Genomic DNA, 15,734 nt, shown 5'->3' on the forward strand with positions numbered 1-15,734 from the left:
ATCATGATACTTAATGACTCCATTCTATGCCACAGGTATGCCAAAACTTTTTAGATTATTCCCTCACTGTTAGATACTTGGGTTTTGAGTTTTCCGTTATCAACAACCCTATGATGAACAGTCCGATTAGAAAACTGGTGTTCACATCTGATTATTTCCTTGGGAAAGAAATCTTGTGTGAGATTACAAGCACAAATGACGTGCAAATTTTTAAACCTAATTCCCACAATGACAAACTGCTTCCCAGAAAGGCTATACCGATCTATAATTCTCCCACTTACTTTTTTCAGAATTGAATACTACCATTTTTCCATGTAATCGGTGAAAATGTTCTTAATACTGCTATAATTGGCAATTCTTTAATTACTGGTGAGATTGAACTGGCTTTCATATTTATTGGCCACTGTGTTTCTTCTGTGAATTATGATCAATGGCCATTTCCAGTGATATATTAGTATGTTCTTATTAAATTGTACAAGTATATTCTATATTAAGAATATCAGTCCTTTGTCTACAATCTGTGACAAATATTTTTTCAGTGTTATAGCTTTTTATTTGGTTACCATGTCTTGAATTTCAAATCACCCAATCCTTTCTTCTGTGATTTCTCTCATTACTATTTTTTAACAAACTTTTTATTTTGGCGTAATTTTACATTTACAGAAATGTTACAAAGATAGTACAAACAGTTCTCACATATACTTCACCCAGCTTTCCCTAATGTTAACATCTTACACACCCAAGGAAGATCTGTCAGAACTACTGACTTTATTTGGATTTCCCCAGTTTCTCCACTAAAGTCCTCTTTTTCTGTTCCAGGATCCAATTCACGACAGCACATTGTATTTAGTCTTCATGTCTGCTGCATCACCCCTGCTCTATGGCAGCCTTTCCTTGTTTTTCAGGACCTTGAGATTTTTGGAAAGCACTGGTCAGGTATTTGACAGAGTATCCCTCATTTGAGTTTGTCTGATATGTTCTCAAGATTAGATTGGGTCTTCGGGTTTGGGGGAAGTCTACCACTGAGGTGAAATGCCCTCCTCTTCATACTGAGCCGGAGAAGACATTCTATCAATACGGCTTATCCCTGGGGATGTCGACCTTGACCACTGGGTTAAGGCGGCATCTGCTAGGTGCCTCCACTAGTAAAGCTTCTCTTTCTGCCTTTGCACACTCTCGTGTTTGGAAGTGAGTCCTTAAGTCCAGGCCACACTCAAGGGGAGAGAAGTTAAGCTCCACTCGGTCACTGTTATTCACGCTCAGTACATCCTTACAGTTAAGTCGCCCCTCATATTTGCTACCAGTCTTTGTTTCAATGGTTTCATTTTTTTTCTGTACAAACACAGACACCTGAGACCTTCCCATGCTTCACCTCTATTCTAATCTAAGTTGGGAAGATCAGTAGTCTGAGACGAGAAGAAATGTGGGCAGGATGATGAGGACACTTCAAAATAATTCATCCTGAAAGCAAACAAACAAAGAAAAAAACAGAGTACAAACATGCTCCTGGTCTTGCTAATGCCTCTGAATACTGTGAAAGTTTAAAGCACCCTGAATACTTGCTCACCTCTGTTCCAGCCGGCTGGACCATCTGCCTGCGAAGGATCAGCTGTATTTGATCACCAACCTGTTTGTGCCACTTATACATGTTATTTTAGTTAAATAATTTAATCAAACACGTAAACCAAGGAAGTATGAGTTGCTACTCCTCTGAAAACTAAACATTTCAGAGTGGAGACAGTTATTTAAAAAAACAAAATCACTGGTGGAATGTGGAAGATACAACTATAAAAAACTGAGGCGAGGGAAGAAGAGGGAACACCTGGACGAGTTCTGCAGTCAGACTGCTTCAGTGTCTAACTTCTTGTTTCACTTTAAAGACACCTAAACTGGAAGCTCTGGGTAATGAATTTACGATGGCATAAGTGCTACGAGTCCACAGCAGCAGATTCACATTCAACGAAAAGATATTGCTTACATAATAAAATACTAGTAAATTAATGTACATTTGCATGTTTTAAATGAAAATATGTCAGATGCAAGTGTATCATCTTTAAATGATTCCTTCGTGTGAACCCTTCTTCTTTGATTTCCCCAATCAACTCTGAGTCTCATAAAAGGGAAATCATAACATGGAAGAGGGTAGACATTTAATGTAGAACTCCAGAGGACAGAAGTAGGAACAAGAAAGGCTGATTTCAGTTTAACAGAAGCAAGAACATTCCCTTTCAAATTAGGAAATGCTGCTCATCAAATTGCTGAGTCTATGAAGGCGATTAAGAAGCGATTCTTTCAACATACACTTTCTAAAAGTCTGCTATGAGTCAGGCATTCTGTTGACACAAAATATTAGTACCTACAGTCCCTTTGTCAAGGTATACACATTCTAGTAGGAAATATACATCTATGAACAAATAATAAAACCAGGATATAATAAATGCTCACATCACAGCAGCAGTTCTAAATTCTTGGAGGTTGAGGGGAAAAAGGCAGGGGACAACTCAGACCCCTTTGAAAATTTGATGAAAGCATTAGCAGCCCCTTTCTTCAAGCATACATTCCCACCTGCACACAAAATCTGCATATTACTTTAGGGGATGCATGGATTCACAAAACCAATCCATGGATTCAGGGCAATATATACAAAGTACTAGGGAAGTAGAGTGTAGACGGACTTTGGAGAAGAGGTAACATCTAAGCTGACCTTTGAAGGATGAATAGGAGTTCTCCAGGCATTGGAAGGAGCTAAGGCATCACAAGTGTAGGAAACAATAGGAAGACAGGCACCACATATGTTTAACTTGCCACTGTAACCCCAGTGTCAGGCACAGTGGCTGACTCATCATGTCAGTTCTTATAAAGGGATGAACTAGCATGTGTTGATAACGATCACGTGAGGCCCGTGGTTAGGTCTGCAGCATACTCAGATGAAAGGCTTAATAAACATTTTCCTTTGCCTGAGAACCTGACCTTTGGTTTAACCACCTAGACCTGTTACCCTGGAAACGAGGTGGATGGTAGGCATTGATTATACTGCTAGGCAACACTGATTATAGTAAAAATGATCCCCAATTGGTATATTGCATCTGGACCGGGAGGAAGTTTGAATGAACTGGAAATACGAGATGAGGATGCCATGCTTTGGACCTCCCTGAATGCAGGCCTTTGTGGGGAACCCTAGAAACTATGCCAAAGAATTATCACAAGAGCTGTTGGCTGTTTAGGGCAAGAGCCTTCTTCTCAGGGTAGCTCCTGAACCTGCAAGGTATGAACCTTGCTCTTTGTAAGTGGAATCGTGTGACGTGGGGAGACAAGAGTCCCCAGAGGGGTATGTGAACTGCTTGAACTGCTGCAGGCCCTCTGCTGAGCGGAACTCCTGCCACTGCCCCGCAGGCAAGAAATGTGGCCTTTGGTAGTGCTGTGAGTCCACATGTTTAGATGAACTTAAGAAAACCTCGAGTGGGCACCACGCACACCTTATTCCACTTAATGCTTACTACAACTTCGTGAGATGAGAATTTCCGTTCCCCTGTTATAGAGAAGGAAAGGGAGGCTCAGAAATGTTCAATAATCTATACAGGTTCACAGAGTCAGAGCTGATGAAGAAAGGCAGGATCTTAACCCAGGCCTTTCAGGCTCGAAACTAACTCACTCCCTTGGAATATATTCCCTCTCCTGGTAACACAGAACATCAGTAAAGGGGACAGGGAAGTTGGGACAGTGCAAACTATATGGAGTGTGACATGCCAACCTAAGGAGCAGGGACTTGGTTCTACAGATAGTTTGGGAGCATCACAAAATTTAAGGTGGGGAAGTGATAAGCTGGATTTGAATTTTTACAATGACAAGGAGAAAGACAAAGGTGTCTGCTTAGAGTAATAGGTGGGCCCGGATAGGCTCCTAGATCTTCTCTGTCACTAAGATTCTCTGTCCCATGACATTCTGCACATAGTTCCAATAAACAGATCCTCAATACAGTGTCAAAGGCAGTAATGTCAAAACTTCATACATGATCAGAAATGAAACTGCACCGAGATTTACAGAGATCTGGGAGACTTGATGCACATTCACACAAAATGCGATATTTCAAACTTAACCTGACCCGTATCACGGTGAATAAAAGCTATTCTATATCCCATAGCTATCTATGTAAGACATCGAGCAAGAAAGCATCTAATTCACAAGTTATTGCAAAGATAAAAGTGTTTTTACAGCAGAAAAATTTTCTGATGTTTGGAAAAAACATAAAACCTTTAAGAACAAAAGATGTATTTTAATCACAGCTTTCCTGAAAGCATATCTATCGAAAACACTGAAACTTTGATATGATCTACTTCCCAAGAGAACTTTCAAAAGAAAATAGACACCATTTTTTTTTCAAGGTAGTTTTTAGGTAAAACCTGCCGAAGCTCAGAAAAAGAGTGAAATGATTTCTTGAACTTTCTCTCAGTTTAAGATTCTATGATGGGGACTTCCTAGATGGTGCAGTGGTTAAGAATCCGCCTGCCAATGCAGGGGACACGGGTTTGACCCCTGCTCCAGGAAGATACCACATGCCGTGGAGCAACTAAGCCCATGCGCCACAACTATTGAGCCTGTGCTTTAGAGCCCTGAGCCACAACTGTTGAGCCTGTGTGCCACAACTACTGAAGCCCACGGGCCTAGAGCCGGTGCTCCACAACAAGTGAGGCCACGGCAATGAGGAGCCCGCCCACCACAACGAAGAGTAGCCCCCACTGGCCGCAACCAGACAAAGCCCGTGTGCAGCAATGAAGACCCAACACAGAAATAAATAAATAAATAAAATTTATTAAAAAAAAGATTCTATGATGAACAGCAACGGCAACTCATGCTTATAATTAATTAAAATGTGCTAGTTAGTTTTTTTCAATGGTATTTTTTTTAAGATTTTTTTTTTGATGTGGACCATTTTTTAAGTTTTTAATAAATTTGTTACAATATTGCTCCTGTTTTATGTTTTGGTTTTTTGGCCATGAGGCATATGGGATCTTAACTCCCCCACGAGGGATTGAACCTGCACCCTCTACACTGGAAGGCAAAGTCTTAACCACTGGACTGCCAGGGAAGTCCCTGTGCTAGTTATTTTTAATGCATCTTAAGCATAAGCTTTTGGGGAAAATAACTTAAAATGCACAATTTTAATAAATGTTATTGATTGATGGTGTTTATTTAAAATTTAAACATAGGCAAGAAAATGAAGTGCCTTAACTTTAAAATCAACCATTAATCAGTGATAATAACGGTGGTAATACAGAGCTTTCACACTGAATTAGGACCAAGTGGACAATAAGAATTTCAAGAAAAATACCAAATACCTAAAGCTCAAAATACAGCCACTAGAATTTAGATAAGCTGGCATTAGCCAGCTGGTGGCCTGCAAATCCTATGAAACTAGCTTTGCATTTTATTACCGTTAAGTACATACTTAATGTATTATACTTAAAAGTGTAATCATTTTATTCCAAAAGTTTGTACAATGTTACCAATAATTTAGTGTGTGCCTGTACTCTCTTTTCACCTCTTTGTTCTCTTCCATAGAAAAGTGACTATTCATTGGAGCAGTTATTTTCAGACTACAATAACAGCTGGTCTCCCACGTGGACCAGTCAACAAGTTAGATATTCTGACCTCTCTTACGTTCCTGTAAGTCCATTCTGCTTGTTACCTGCTAGAGTTTCAATGCCCTCGTAGCTGCTGGGCTGACACCCAGCTCTACTGGTGCAGGTGGAATGGGGAGGGCCTTTCCAGAGACCTCGGAAGACCTCTAAAATGACTGGAAATCAGGCTGATGTTTCAGAGTCTGTTTGGCCAACCAATATAATTCAAGTCTGACCTGAATTTATGTCTAAAAGACATAACAAATTCCAAACACAACCACCATTTAGCTGTTTCTGAGACTACTTAAAGAAGTAAATTTTATTATTGATTATTGTTGCTTGATATGTTCAGACAATTTTTACAGAAAAACTCTGCTGGGACTTTCCAGGTGGTACAGTGGTTAAGACTCTGCCTGCCAATGCAGGGAATACGGGTTCAATCCCTGGTCCGGGAAGATCCCACATGCCTAGAAGCAACTAAGCCCATGTGCCACAACTCTAGAGTCCGAGTGCCTAGAGCCTGTGCTCTGCAACAAGAAAAACCACCACAGTAAGAAGCCCATGCACCACAATGAAGCGTAGCCCACTCTCCCCAACTAGAGAAAGCCCACGCACAGCAACAAAGACCCAAATCAGTCAATGAGTAAATAAATAAATTAAAAAACAAAACAAAACAAAAAACTCTGCTGAACTGGTAAGAATGCAAATTGGAGAATGTTATGGTAAAGAAACAAGGTATTATTTGTTTGCAAATAACCAAAACACATGGCTAGGAATGTGTGATTCTGAACGAAGAAAAAAGACTGCTGTAATTAGCAGATTTCATGCACCCTGGTGCTAATAAGTATTAAAAGCCATAAATGAGTCTTAATAGGTTAAACAGCCTTCTGCACCTATAATTTGCTTGACAAGAATCTTTTCATTAAAAAAGTAAAAGGAACAAGCATTAGTCTTGCACTATCCAAATAATCATGATTCACAAAAGTCAAGGTGCAACTTTTTGAGGTTCACTAATCGCAGAATTTTCACGCTGGCAGGACACTTACAGGTCTATCTAATTCAACCTCCAAATTTTACAGATGAGGAAACTGAGAATCAAAGTAACTAGCTCCCAGATAGAAAAGCTACCGGTAAGCAGATCTCAACTTGGTTCCATTGCTTCAGTACAAGAGCTCCTGCTAAGGCAAACCACCATATTCCGAGATGCCGTCCTGAAAAGGATGCCGCCAGTGAGCAGACTACAGCACTTATAAGCCTCCTCTGAAATACCTTTGGTTTTACTTCCTACTTAACAAGCACAGATGTCCTTACCACCTGTGTGGAACAGGTAACTGAGGGAGAAATGAGAAGACCACTGGGCTCAATGCAAATAGTTAGCATGATGTCTTTGTGCTGACATGGGAGCAAGCATGTCTTTCCATCAAATAAAGAGCCACGGGACCTGATGCCTAAGAGTGAAACGGAAGCAGAGCCTTCAGTTGCCTACTGAGGATTTCTCTGTGTTGCTCAAGAGACACCCACGTGCCAGACACACAGGTGTGACAGGCAAAGGTGTCCAGGGAAGCCTTGCTGAAGTGAGCAAGGCCTAAGTCATGTCTGCTGTGGACGTTCTCACAAAGAAAAGGGACAGAGGGGGTCACTTCCCCAGCATGGCTAAAAAATACGGAGCCTTGAATCAAAAAGGCTTGAAACTGTACTAGATAATTTGCCAGTTTGCCGATAAGGCCAATTATAGAAAAGGAGGTGGGAGGAGCCTGTAAAGCCAACTAAAAAGACCTTGTCGAGTATCTACTGTTATATCTGTTAGAGCCTTAAACTCTCTTCACAAGTGAGGAAAACAGGCCCTCTTACGCCTCCTTAAGAAGAAGACGAGGCGACATGAACAAGGTTTCCTAGCCTCTGATGGTGAAGCTGCAGTTCAAACCCAGGTCCCATTCTCCCACTCTGCCTGTCACTCCACGGCCTCCAGATAGTCAGGATCATGGAGAGCGAACACAGTCTTCCGGTGTCAGCCTCTAAGCCCTCCGAGTTCTCAGCTCCATGGTCATAAACAGGACTGACACGAAACAGAAGATGTAGTTACTGAAGAGGAAAAATGGGGGCTACCGGTAACAGTTTTCACACCCACCATCCTTTTCCAACAAAGTATCAGCCAATGATGAATGAGCGCATCCTCCAAGGCAAGCCCTCCAGGAAACCCGCTACTTGAGTGAACTCACTCCTCTGTGACTCCCAGGTCTCTCGCTGCTGTAGAGGGATGTGTGTTTCAGAAACTGCGTCTGAGAGTTAAAGCAAAGCCTGAAATAGACTGAGAGAGGGAAAACTTTCCTGGCTAAACTCCAGGGTACGCTGGGATCCTCTGGACCTTCCAGGCTCGCGTGGGCCTGTCCCTGACAGCCTGCTCTGCTCTGCGGCCGCTTCGGCCTTAGGGAATCTGAGCGAGGACGTTCTCCCTCCCCTGCAGACTCGGATCACCCCGCGGCTTTCCCAAGATAATCACTCGGAGGGTGCTCTGCTCACAACCCCCACTTACACTAGCGTAACCTTCTGCGATCTCATCTCCCCCAGACGCTGCCAGGAATCAGAGAGCAAGCAGGAGAGGCTGACGGAGGGCCAGAAGAAGCACCCTAACGTTTACTCGAGTCAACCCAGCATGAATTTATAGAGAACGCACTATCCCCCAGCACGGCACCTGCTGTTGGGTGGTGAAGATGATGACAAGGGTAAGAATTGCAGCAGGAGCTACCACATACTCAACGCTTACCACTTACACTCATGTGAGCCTGCCCCGAATCCCACGCCGTTATTGTTACCTATATTCTTATAATAAAAAAAAAAAATCAAGGCACAGAGTGGTTAAGTAACTTCCCCAGGGTCACAGCTAGTCATTGGTGGATGCAAATCCAGACAGCCTGGTTTTCAGGTCTGTACTACCAGCCACTACACAACACTGAACTCTAACTATGAGTGAGGAGTAATGTAAGACCATCCCGCACCCAAAGCCTACAGTTTTAACTGGCAAGACGGGCGAATACACCTCAGAGGAGCAGATAAGCCAACCCAGGGTTCAGGAAAGGCTCCCAGCAGCAGATGCCCCAACTGCTGAATCCAGGTAGGAGCAAACCAGAGGGAGATGGGGAAGGGGGCTGCGTTCCAGGAGAGGGAGCAGCTTTCATTAAGCACTCGGGTGGGGAAACCCGTGAAGAGACCGTGGGACTGCAGGCCGATCACTAGGGCTGTGCACTGAGTGCGCGTAAATAATGGTGTGTGGTTTCGGGGGTGGGGGAGGAAGGAGGAGGGCTAAACAGAGGGTGCAGAGGTAAACATGCGTGGCATGCAGAGGGCTTGAGGAATTTATCTGGAAAGACATGGGAGGCCGGGGGAGGGTCTGAATGGGGCAAGCTGGCTGCTTTGGGGAACAATTACTCGGTGGTCTAGACATGATCAGGAGGGGGAACCCAGAGTTAGGCTGAGCACATAAGGAGCGGCCGGCAAATGCTATCTGGTGAGGGGACAGCGGCCTCGACTAAGAGGTGGAGGAAAATGGAAAAGTATGGAGAAGGAAGTAATGAAAGTACCCGCTGACTGGCTACCTGCAGGGAGATGGGGAAGAAGCTGAGGTGACAGCACCAGGATTCCACCTTGGGGGTGCAGGCAGAGAGAGGTCTGGCGTTCATCCCTCCATGGAGACTCGGAATGCTGGAGGAGGGGGGGTCTCAGACACGGACAGGGGTCCGCCCCCGTGTAAATCTCAGAAGAAACCCATCCAACAAAGAGCTCTAAATTCTTTCTTCAAATATTGTTAACAATAATAAGGGTGTGCTCTGTCTTTCCAGCCTCTGAGTGATTTGAAAATTGGGAGAAGGGTTTGTACCCAGGAAACAAGGAGGCAGATAGGAGGAGGAGGGAATGGAAAAATAATTAAGAGACAACATGGGAATACAAAGAATACAGCAAAGAGCTCTTCCCATCTCAGTGGGGTCATCACAGCACACCATGAGGAGAGGTTACGAGATTAACCTAAGCATCAAGAAAAGGTTAATTTGTGCTTTATATGCTATTTTAATAAGCAGCGAAATACAAAATGGATTTTAGAAAGGCGATAATAGAAATAGTTCAAATACAAATTTATGCAGCAAAAGCTTCTGTTACTTAGAAAATTCACTTAATGTGCAAAAGCTCATTCAGCAGCATGACAGCTAAAACGTGTTTTAGATGCCATGTCTGTTTTCAGAGGAGAGGGGCAGATCTCCACCGGCTCCTTCACCAAGAAAAGCCTTCCTCCCTCAAAGCCAGCGTCCTACTGTTCTTTTTGTCAGCTGGAGAAGACTTAGCTGCTCCATGATTGCTAAAGAATTTGGGGGCTGGTTCGATTCAAAGTGACATTGAGCTGGCTCTCATTTGAAGGCCACAGGCTGCTCCCTTGGCAACTCCTTCAAACATTCTGCTAGAAAAAGAGAAACCCCATTGCCAAGAGCAGGGTGAATCAGTGTTGAATGTGTTGCTTACCTATCTCTTATGATGATTTCACCGCAGGACTGGCAATAAAACGTGCAACATTCTTGGGCTTGTGGGCTTTGATTAAACACTGAAATCAGTTCTAGAGGAAATCAAGGAAACAGCAAATCTTAGAGGTCTGGGACAATTATATTAACATACTTAAAGAGCTTAATAGCCACAATAAATTACCACCAGTAAGCACTGTTTATGATCTACCCGGAAGTACACATTTAACTAGTATTATCTGATGACTCAACCAGAAGCAAATATTGGGAAGTTTTCAAAAACAACAGATTTTGCTACATGTTTCAGAGCTAGGTATTGCCCTAAATTATCTGGGAACATACCGTTGAGTTATTTCTCATTCTGGAAATAACAACATTAAGAATGAGAGGAAAGGAGCTATTTCTTTCACATCAAGCTAACTATACAGAGTTTCCCCCCCCCTTCAGCTTTCCTCTGCTATGCTTAGGGACAGTTTTTCATCACTGTGACTGCTGGTAAACAGAATTCTTAAATTTAATTTGATTTAAACAAGGCTGATGTCCACTCTGGCATCTTACCAGCACGTACAAACAAAATCAATCTTGAAATTGATCTTTATTGGGCAGGTCCCTGGGAATGAAACAGCTCCTAAGAAGAGGTCCAACTTCCAAGAGCAAAACTCAATTTCTGATTAAACCTGTGGGAAAATATATATTTCCCATAGTATATCAAAGAGCAGTATACGGCAATATGTTCCCTTAGTTTCCATTATTTCATTCACGAAGAAAGGAAACTTTCATTTCCAAAAATACCCAGAAAACAAAAAACCAAACCCACAAAAATATTTGTCTATTAAAAAAGTTTGAAGAAATGACGTTATATCCATCAGAATCAAGCAAGTTGAATTTGGTTTATGCTACTTGCATGTATTTTAAGATTAAAAAAAAACTGATGCTAGAAAGTTTAAACCTTGGCAGTTAAAAATTCTTCTGTTTAATTTCTAGGACTGCCTCGTAACACTAAGGTGAAGCAAACGGTATCCTTTAACTCTGAGCAGATAATAAGTAGACCTGGGTAAGACATCCAAAATTTTCTTTTCAGAACCAATAAACAAGTTTTCAGTGACACACTGCCCTCTGCTGCTCACCCAGCCTGATGCAGGCTCAGGTTCAAGTCAGAACCTTCCGATACAGGGGCATCCTGGGAAGCACTGCCTCCTGGGGATGAATCTACCGCAGGTGCTACATCAGATTTCACTGCAGCCAGTTCTGGGTCAAGGGTCACATCTGACCTAAGCATTCAAAACAGTGTAACAATATGTCTGCCGTAGTCCTTAAAAGAACATTCTTATAGTTGAAAAGTCAACTTTGTAAAAAAGCCCAAAACATAGACTGAATGCTATAAATGTCAAGATTCACTTCCTACCACAGATTTTGATTCAAGTTTACATCGGTATGCACCTATCTGATGTTTATTCATTCAGCCAATATTTATTCACCACCGATTATGTGGAAAGCACTCAAGCAATTAAGTACTGAGGAATCTATTTTGCATACCCCTTTATGCGCTGCTGCAAACAGGCTTTTGAATGTTTTTCCTTTTCAGATGGCTGAGTAAAATATGTTTTAAGAATGTAAAGAAACTGGAGACCCATGAATGCCAACAATAGGCAAACCAACACACAGCAGTCAATTTATCTTGTCCAACAGTTAAAACTAAAAAATAATGTTTGCTGATTTAAATTTTTAAAATTAGTTCCAGTTTTGCTATTTGTATATTAACTATTACGGAATATGGGTAGGTGACAAACTAATTCTCTCTCTGGAAGGTCTCCATACCTCCTCAGTATAAAACCTAAAATCATGGTCCCCCAAGATTAGCAGAAGCTCTGAAAACACTCCACTGCGCCTTCACGCCTGCCTTCCCCAGTTTCCTGTTGTGACCGAAGATTCCTGCGGTGGTTACTGTTCATCATCACTAAAGACAGGTGGTCACGTCACAGGAGCCAGACTCCCGAGGCTTCTTCCCTGAAACAGCACTTCCCCTGCCCATCATCAGGTTCCCTAAGGGTGTCTGTTAGTCTGTTTCCATCTCAATGGCCTCATTCTTCTTTCCATGGTTACTTGACGGTCATTCTTAGGTGTATTCTATGCCACTTCAGCTCCAGGACGCCTCTGTCCTAAAACCAACCTTGCTCAACTCAGACTAGTTATTCACTAATTCAGGACTTGAGCAAAAATCACTCTCCAGCCAAAAAGGAGCAAAACTCCCTCTACCTCTCCTTCCTTTCAAAACCCAGGACAGAGACTCCAGGGAATGCCTGACATCTCCTAAACAGCTCTTTGGTACAATCCTGGCAGAGCCCCTGCCTCGGGGCTCCGTACAGCTCAGGTGAGAAGCTTCACATCCATGAGGCAACAGGGAAATCTCAAGTGCAGCTGTAGGAACTACAATCCTTCTCTAAAAACGAGCATCACATCCATCTGTCACAGCCTCCGTTTCTCCTTTTTACATCATTTTTAATCCTCCCAAGCATATCACTCACATGGTAAAAGAGGCAATGAACCAATGGGGTCATTTGATAAATTATTCCAAGAAACATTTCTACCATCTTACTGAATCAATGTGCCAATGACAAAATTTTGGAAGTATGACAGGCATAGCAACCATCAGTCAAATGATGAATCAAACTTGATTTCAGAATCTTTACATGTACTGTTCTCTCTAGTTGGAAATGTCCCTATGTGAATGGGATCATTTCCATCATTCAGTTCTCTGGTCAAACATCACTTTCTCAGTGTGGACTTCCTGACCCTCATCTGCCCAGCCACGCCCTATACTATTACTCTGCTTTACTTTGCCCACAGCACTTACCTCTCTATCCAAGCAACTTGTGTGCGCATTATCTGTTCCCAGTGATTAGAATGTAAGCCCCATGAGGGCAGAGACCTTCCTAGACTGTCCACTTCTCTATCCCCTAGCACCTAGATCAATAAGCTAATATTTGTTGAATGAATGAATTTCTATGCAGTTATTTAAAATTAACCAGGTCTTACACAACTGCCATCTAATTTCATTTTCCCATTCACTCTGTGAGCCAGGTTATTATACAATAAAGAAACAAAGCAGAGAGTACGTGGGAAATCTCTGTACTTTCTGTTCAATTTTGCTGTGAACCTAAAACTGCTCTTAAAAAAAAAATAGCAGTCTATTAGGAAAACAAGACAAAACACTTAAAAAAACGCCCAAAGAAACAAAGCCTCAGAAAGGCTAAGTGATGTGTCCAACTGCATATAACTAATAATGGACAGAGCTGGAAAAAACCTAGATCTTCTGGACCCCCAGTTCTTTCCATGCAGCTGATGAGCACTGATTTGCACCTGGGAAAAGTTCAACTTTTCAAAGGGAAAAAATCACCTTTGATTTATAATGAAAAAGCAAATGCAGAAACAGGACCGCCAGCATTACTCACTTGTGCAGAATTCCGCCTGCGCCTGCAGCCGCAGATGCAGCCCGTCCCCCGCCACGTGCTGCAGCCCGCGGCAGGAGGACGGGACAAGGCTGACCCCTGCTGGCAGCCGGAGCTCTGTGCAGCCGCCAGGGCTTTTCATCTGGAGCGAGGACGGCGTTATGGAAACATCCATGGGCAGACCTCCTTCGTTTGGATCCCTAGGAATTAAAAATAACACACAAGAAATTATTTCACATTGATGAAAACCATATGAAGAAAGAAACAAAAATTGCCAAGAATCCCTCTGTTCCTCTTCAATCAGGGTCCTAAATCTAGTCACTGTCTCAGGAAAACAGCAGGAAACCGGTCTACACTAGATTTAGATGAGGTCAGAGAGTACTTTTCGGGGTCATTGTAACATCAAAGTTCAGAGACATATTTTTCATTCCTGTTTCTTCTTTTTTTATGGCAGCAGGCACTTTATTCCATTGCTAATGATGCTGAGTGCCAACTCTCTCCTCTATTCCAATGCTTCCTCCACTTACCCCTGCCTGGACCTCCCCACGGCTGCTCCCGGATCTGTGGCACAGCCTGCCACTTCGCTTCCCCACGCCCCCTCTTTCCTCCCACCAGTCTTCCTGACTTCAGCTGCTGTGAACCAGCACAACGGAATGCTGGTCTGTCATACATCACACACTTGTTCATCAAATTATTTCTGGCCAGAGAATACAACAAGGCAGTGTAAGGCTGTGGCTTATTCACCTTTGCATCCCTTGACCCTAGTGTGGTTTGGACACTGATGCACTCACTCGACACACCTTTTTTGAGTTCTGCAATGTGCCAGGTACTGGGAATACAACGACTAACAAGATATTTTCTCTGCGCCCACCCCCCTCCCCCGCCCCCAATTAGGGCACAGGCAAGTAAACAGGAATGACCAAGGGAGCAGTAAAACTGCATTGTCCTTATTCATGATAAATGTAGGGGACTAGGAAGCACGTGGAAGGGGCAGCGACTGTCCTAGGCCAAGCAGGAAGTACATGTTATGTGAACAATGAATAGATGAGTCAGTGACATATTCTTGCTTCTGAGAGCAGCACTTCAATGATGTTTTATTTTACTTGTGGTAAATCAGAGTAAAGCACTGGTATTCAATGTATAGGATTTTGTTAAGCAGGCCCAGATTATGTAAAACAAAAGGTCCAGGAGAAAAAACTCTGACAGTTTTAAGGATAAACAAATAATGAAGAAAACAATCTAGTGATGTATAAATACTAGGCACGAAAGGACTTACTGATCCAATCCACGACAAACAGAAGTCGCTTGGTGTAGGCAATAGAGTAAAAAACACAGTTGCTGTCTACCAGGCACCAAAAGTACAGAAGGGGATGAAGACATGTAGAAATGATCCTCCTATGAAGCTGAAATAAGCTCAGCGTTGCACCAGAGGAGGTTCCCTCTTAAAGAGCTGAAAGCAGGAGCAGGACATCCACTCAGTGTCACTGAAGAGCAGAAGGTGGGCCATCCACGTGAATGTCATCCAAGTAGAGAGGTCACACCATGTGTTCAGGTATGAATCTTGGTCAGGCCTCTTATTTTGCCTTAGAAAATTTTAAGACTACTTTCTGGTTAGTTCCTTTTTGAAGTGTGTGGATCTGCACTAACTGGCAATACAGAATATCAAGAATCTGAGTCTTGGGACCTCCCTGGCGGTCCAGTGGTTAGGACTCCAAGCTTTTGCTGCTGAGGGCATGGGTTCAATCCCTGGTCAGGGAACTAAGATTCCCGCAAGCTGCACAGCATAGCCAAAAATTTTTCTTTTAATTAAATTTAAAAAGAAATTATTAAAAAAAACAAACCTGAGTCTTTTTCAGGGAAGGCAGCCTCAAACTCTAGTCAAAAGTCTAGTCTGGGACTTCCCTTGTGGTGCAGGGGTTAAGAACCCACCTGCCAATGCAGGGGACACAGATTCGATCCCTGGTCCAGGAAGATCCCACATGCTGTGGAGCAGCTAAGCCCGTGCGCCACAACTACTGAGCCTGTGCTCTAGAGCCTGCAAGCCACAACTACTGAAGCCCGTGTGCTGCAACTACTGAAGCCTGTGTGCCTAGAGCCCGAGCTCCACAACAAGAGAAGCCACTGCAATGAGACGCTCGTGCACCGAAACGAAGAGTAGCCCC

At 43.0% G+C, this 15,734-nt stretch overlaps 1 protein-coding gene across 6 annotated transcripts in view; it reads right to left on the minus strand.

The window, feature by feature from the left end:
* Window positions 1-15,734, minus strand: part of UBE3D (ubiquitin protein ligase E3D) — a 143,201-nt gene that overhangs the window by 117,643 nt on the left and 9,824 nt on the right. For all 6 annotated transcript variants that reach the window (XM_057738837.1, XM_057738838.1, XM_057738835.1 and 3 more), the window contains exons 2-3: window positions 13,576-13,772; window positions 10,128-10,218 (exon numbers count right to left, since the gene is read on the minus strand). In XM_057738837.1, the coding sequence (XP_057594820.1) occupies window positions 10,128-10,218; window positions 13,576-13,747 (263 nt within the window). In that variant the 5' untranslated portion in view covers window positions 13,748-13,772. The remainder of the gene's footprint in view (window positions 1-10,127; window positions 10,219-13,575; window positions 13,773-15,734) is intronic.

This window comes from Hippopotamus amphibius, chromosome 6 (assembly GCF_030028045.1).
Source record: "Hippopotamus amphibius kiboko isolate mHipAmp2 chromosome 6, mHipAmp2.hap2, whole genome shotgun sequence".
NCBI lineage: Eukaryota > Metazoa > Chordata > Mammalia > Artiodactyla > Hippopotamidae > Hippopotamus > Hippopotamus amphibius.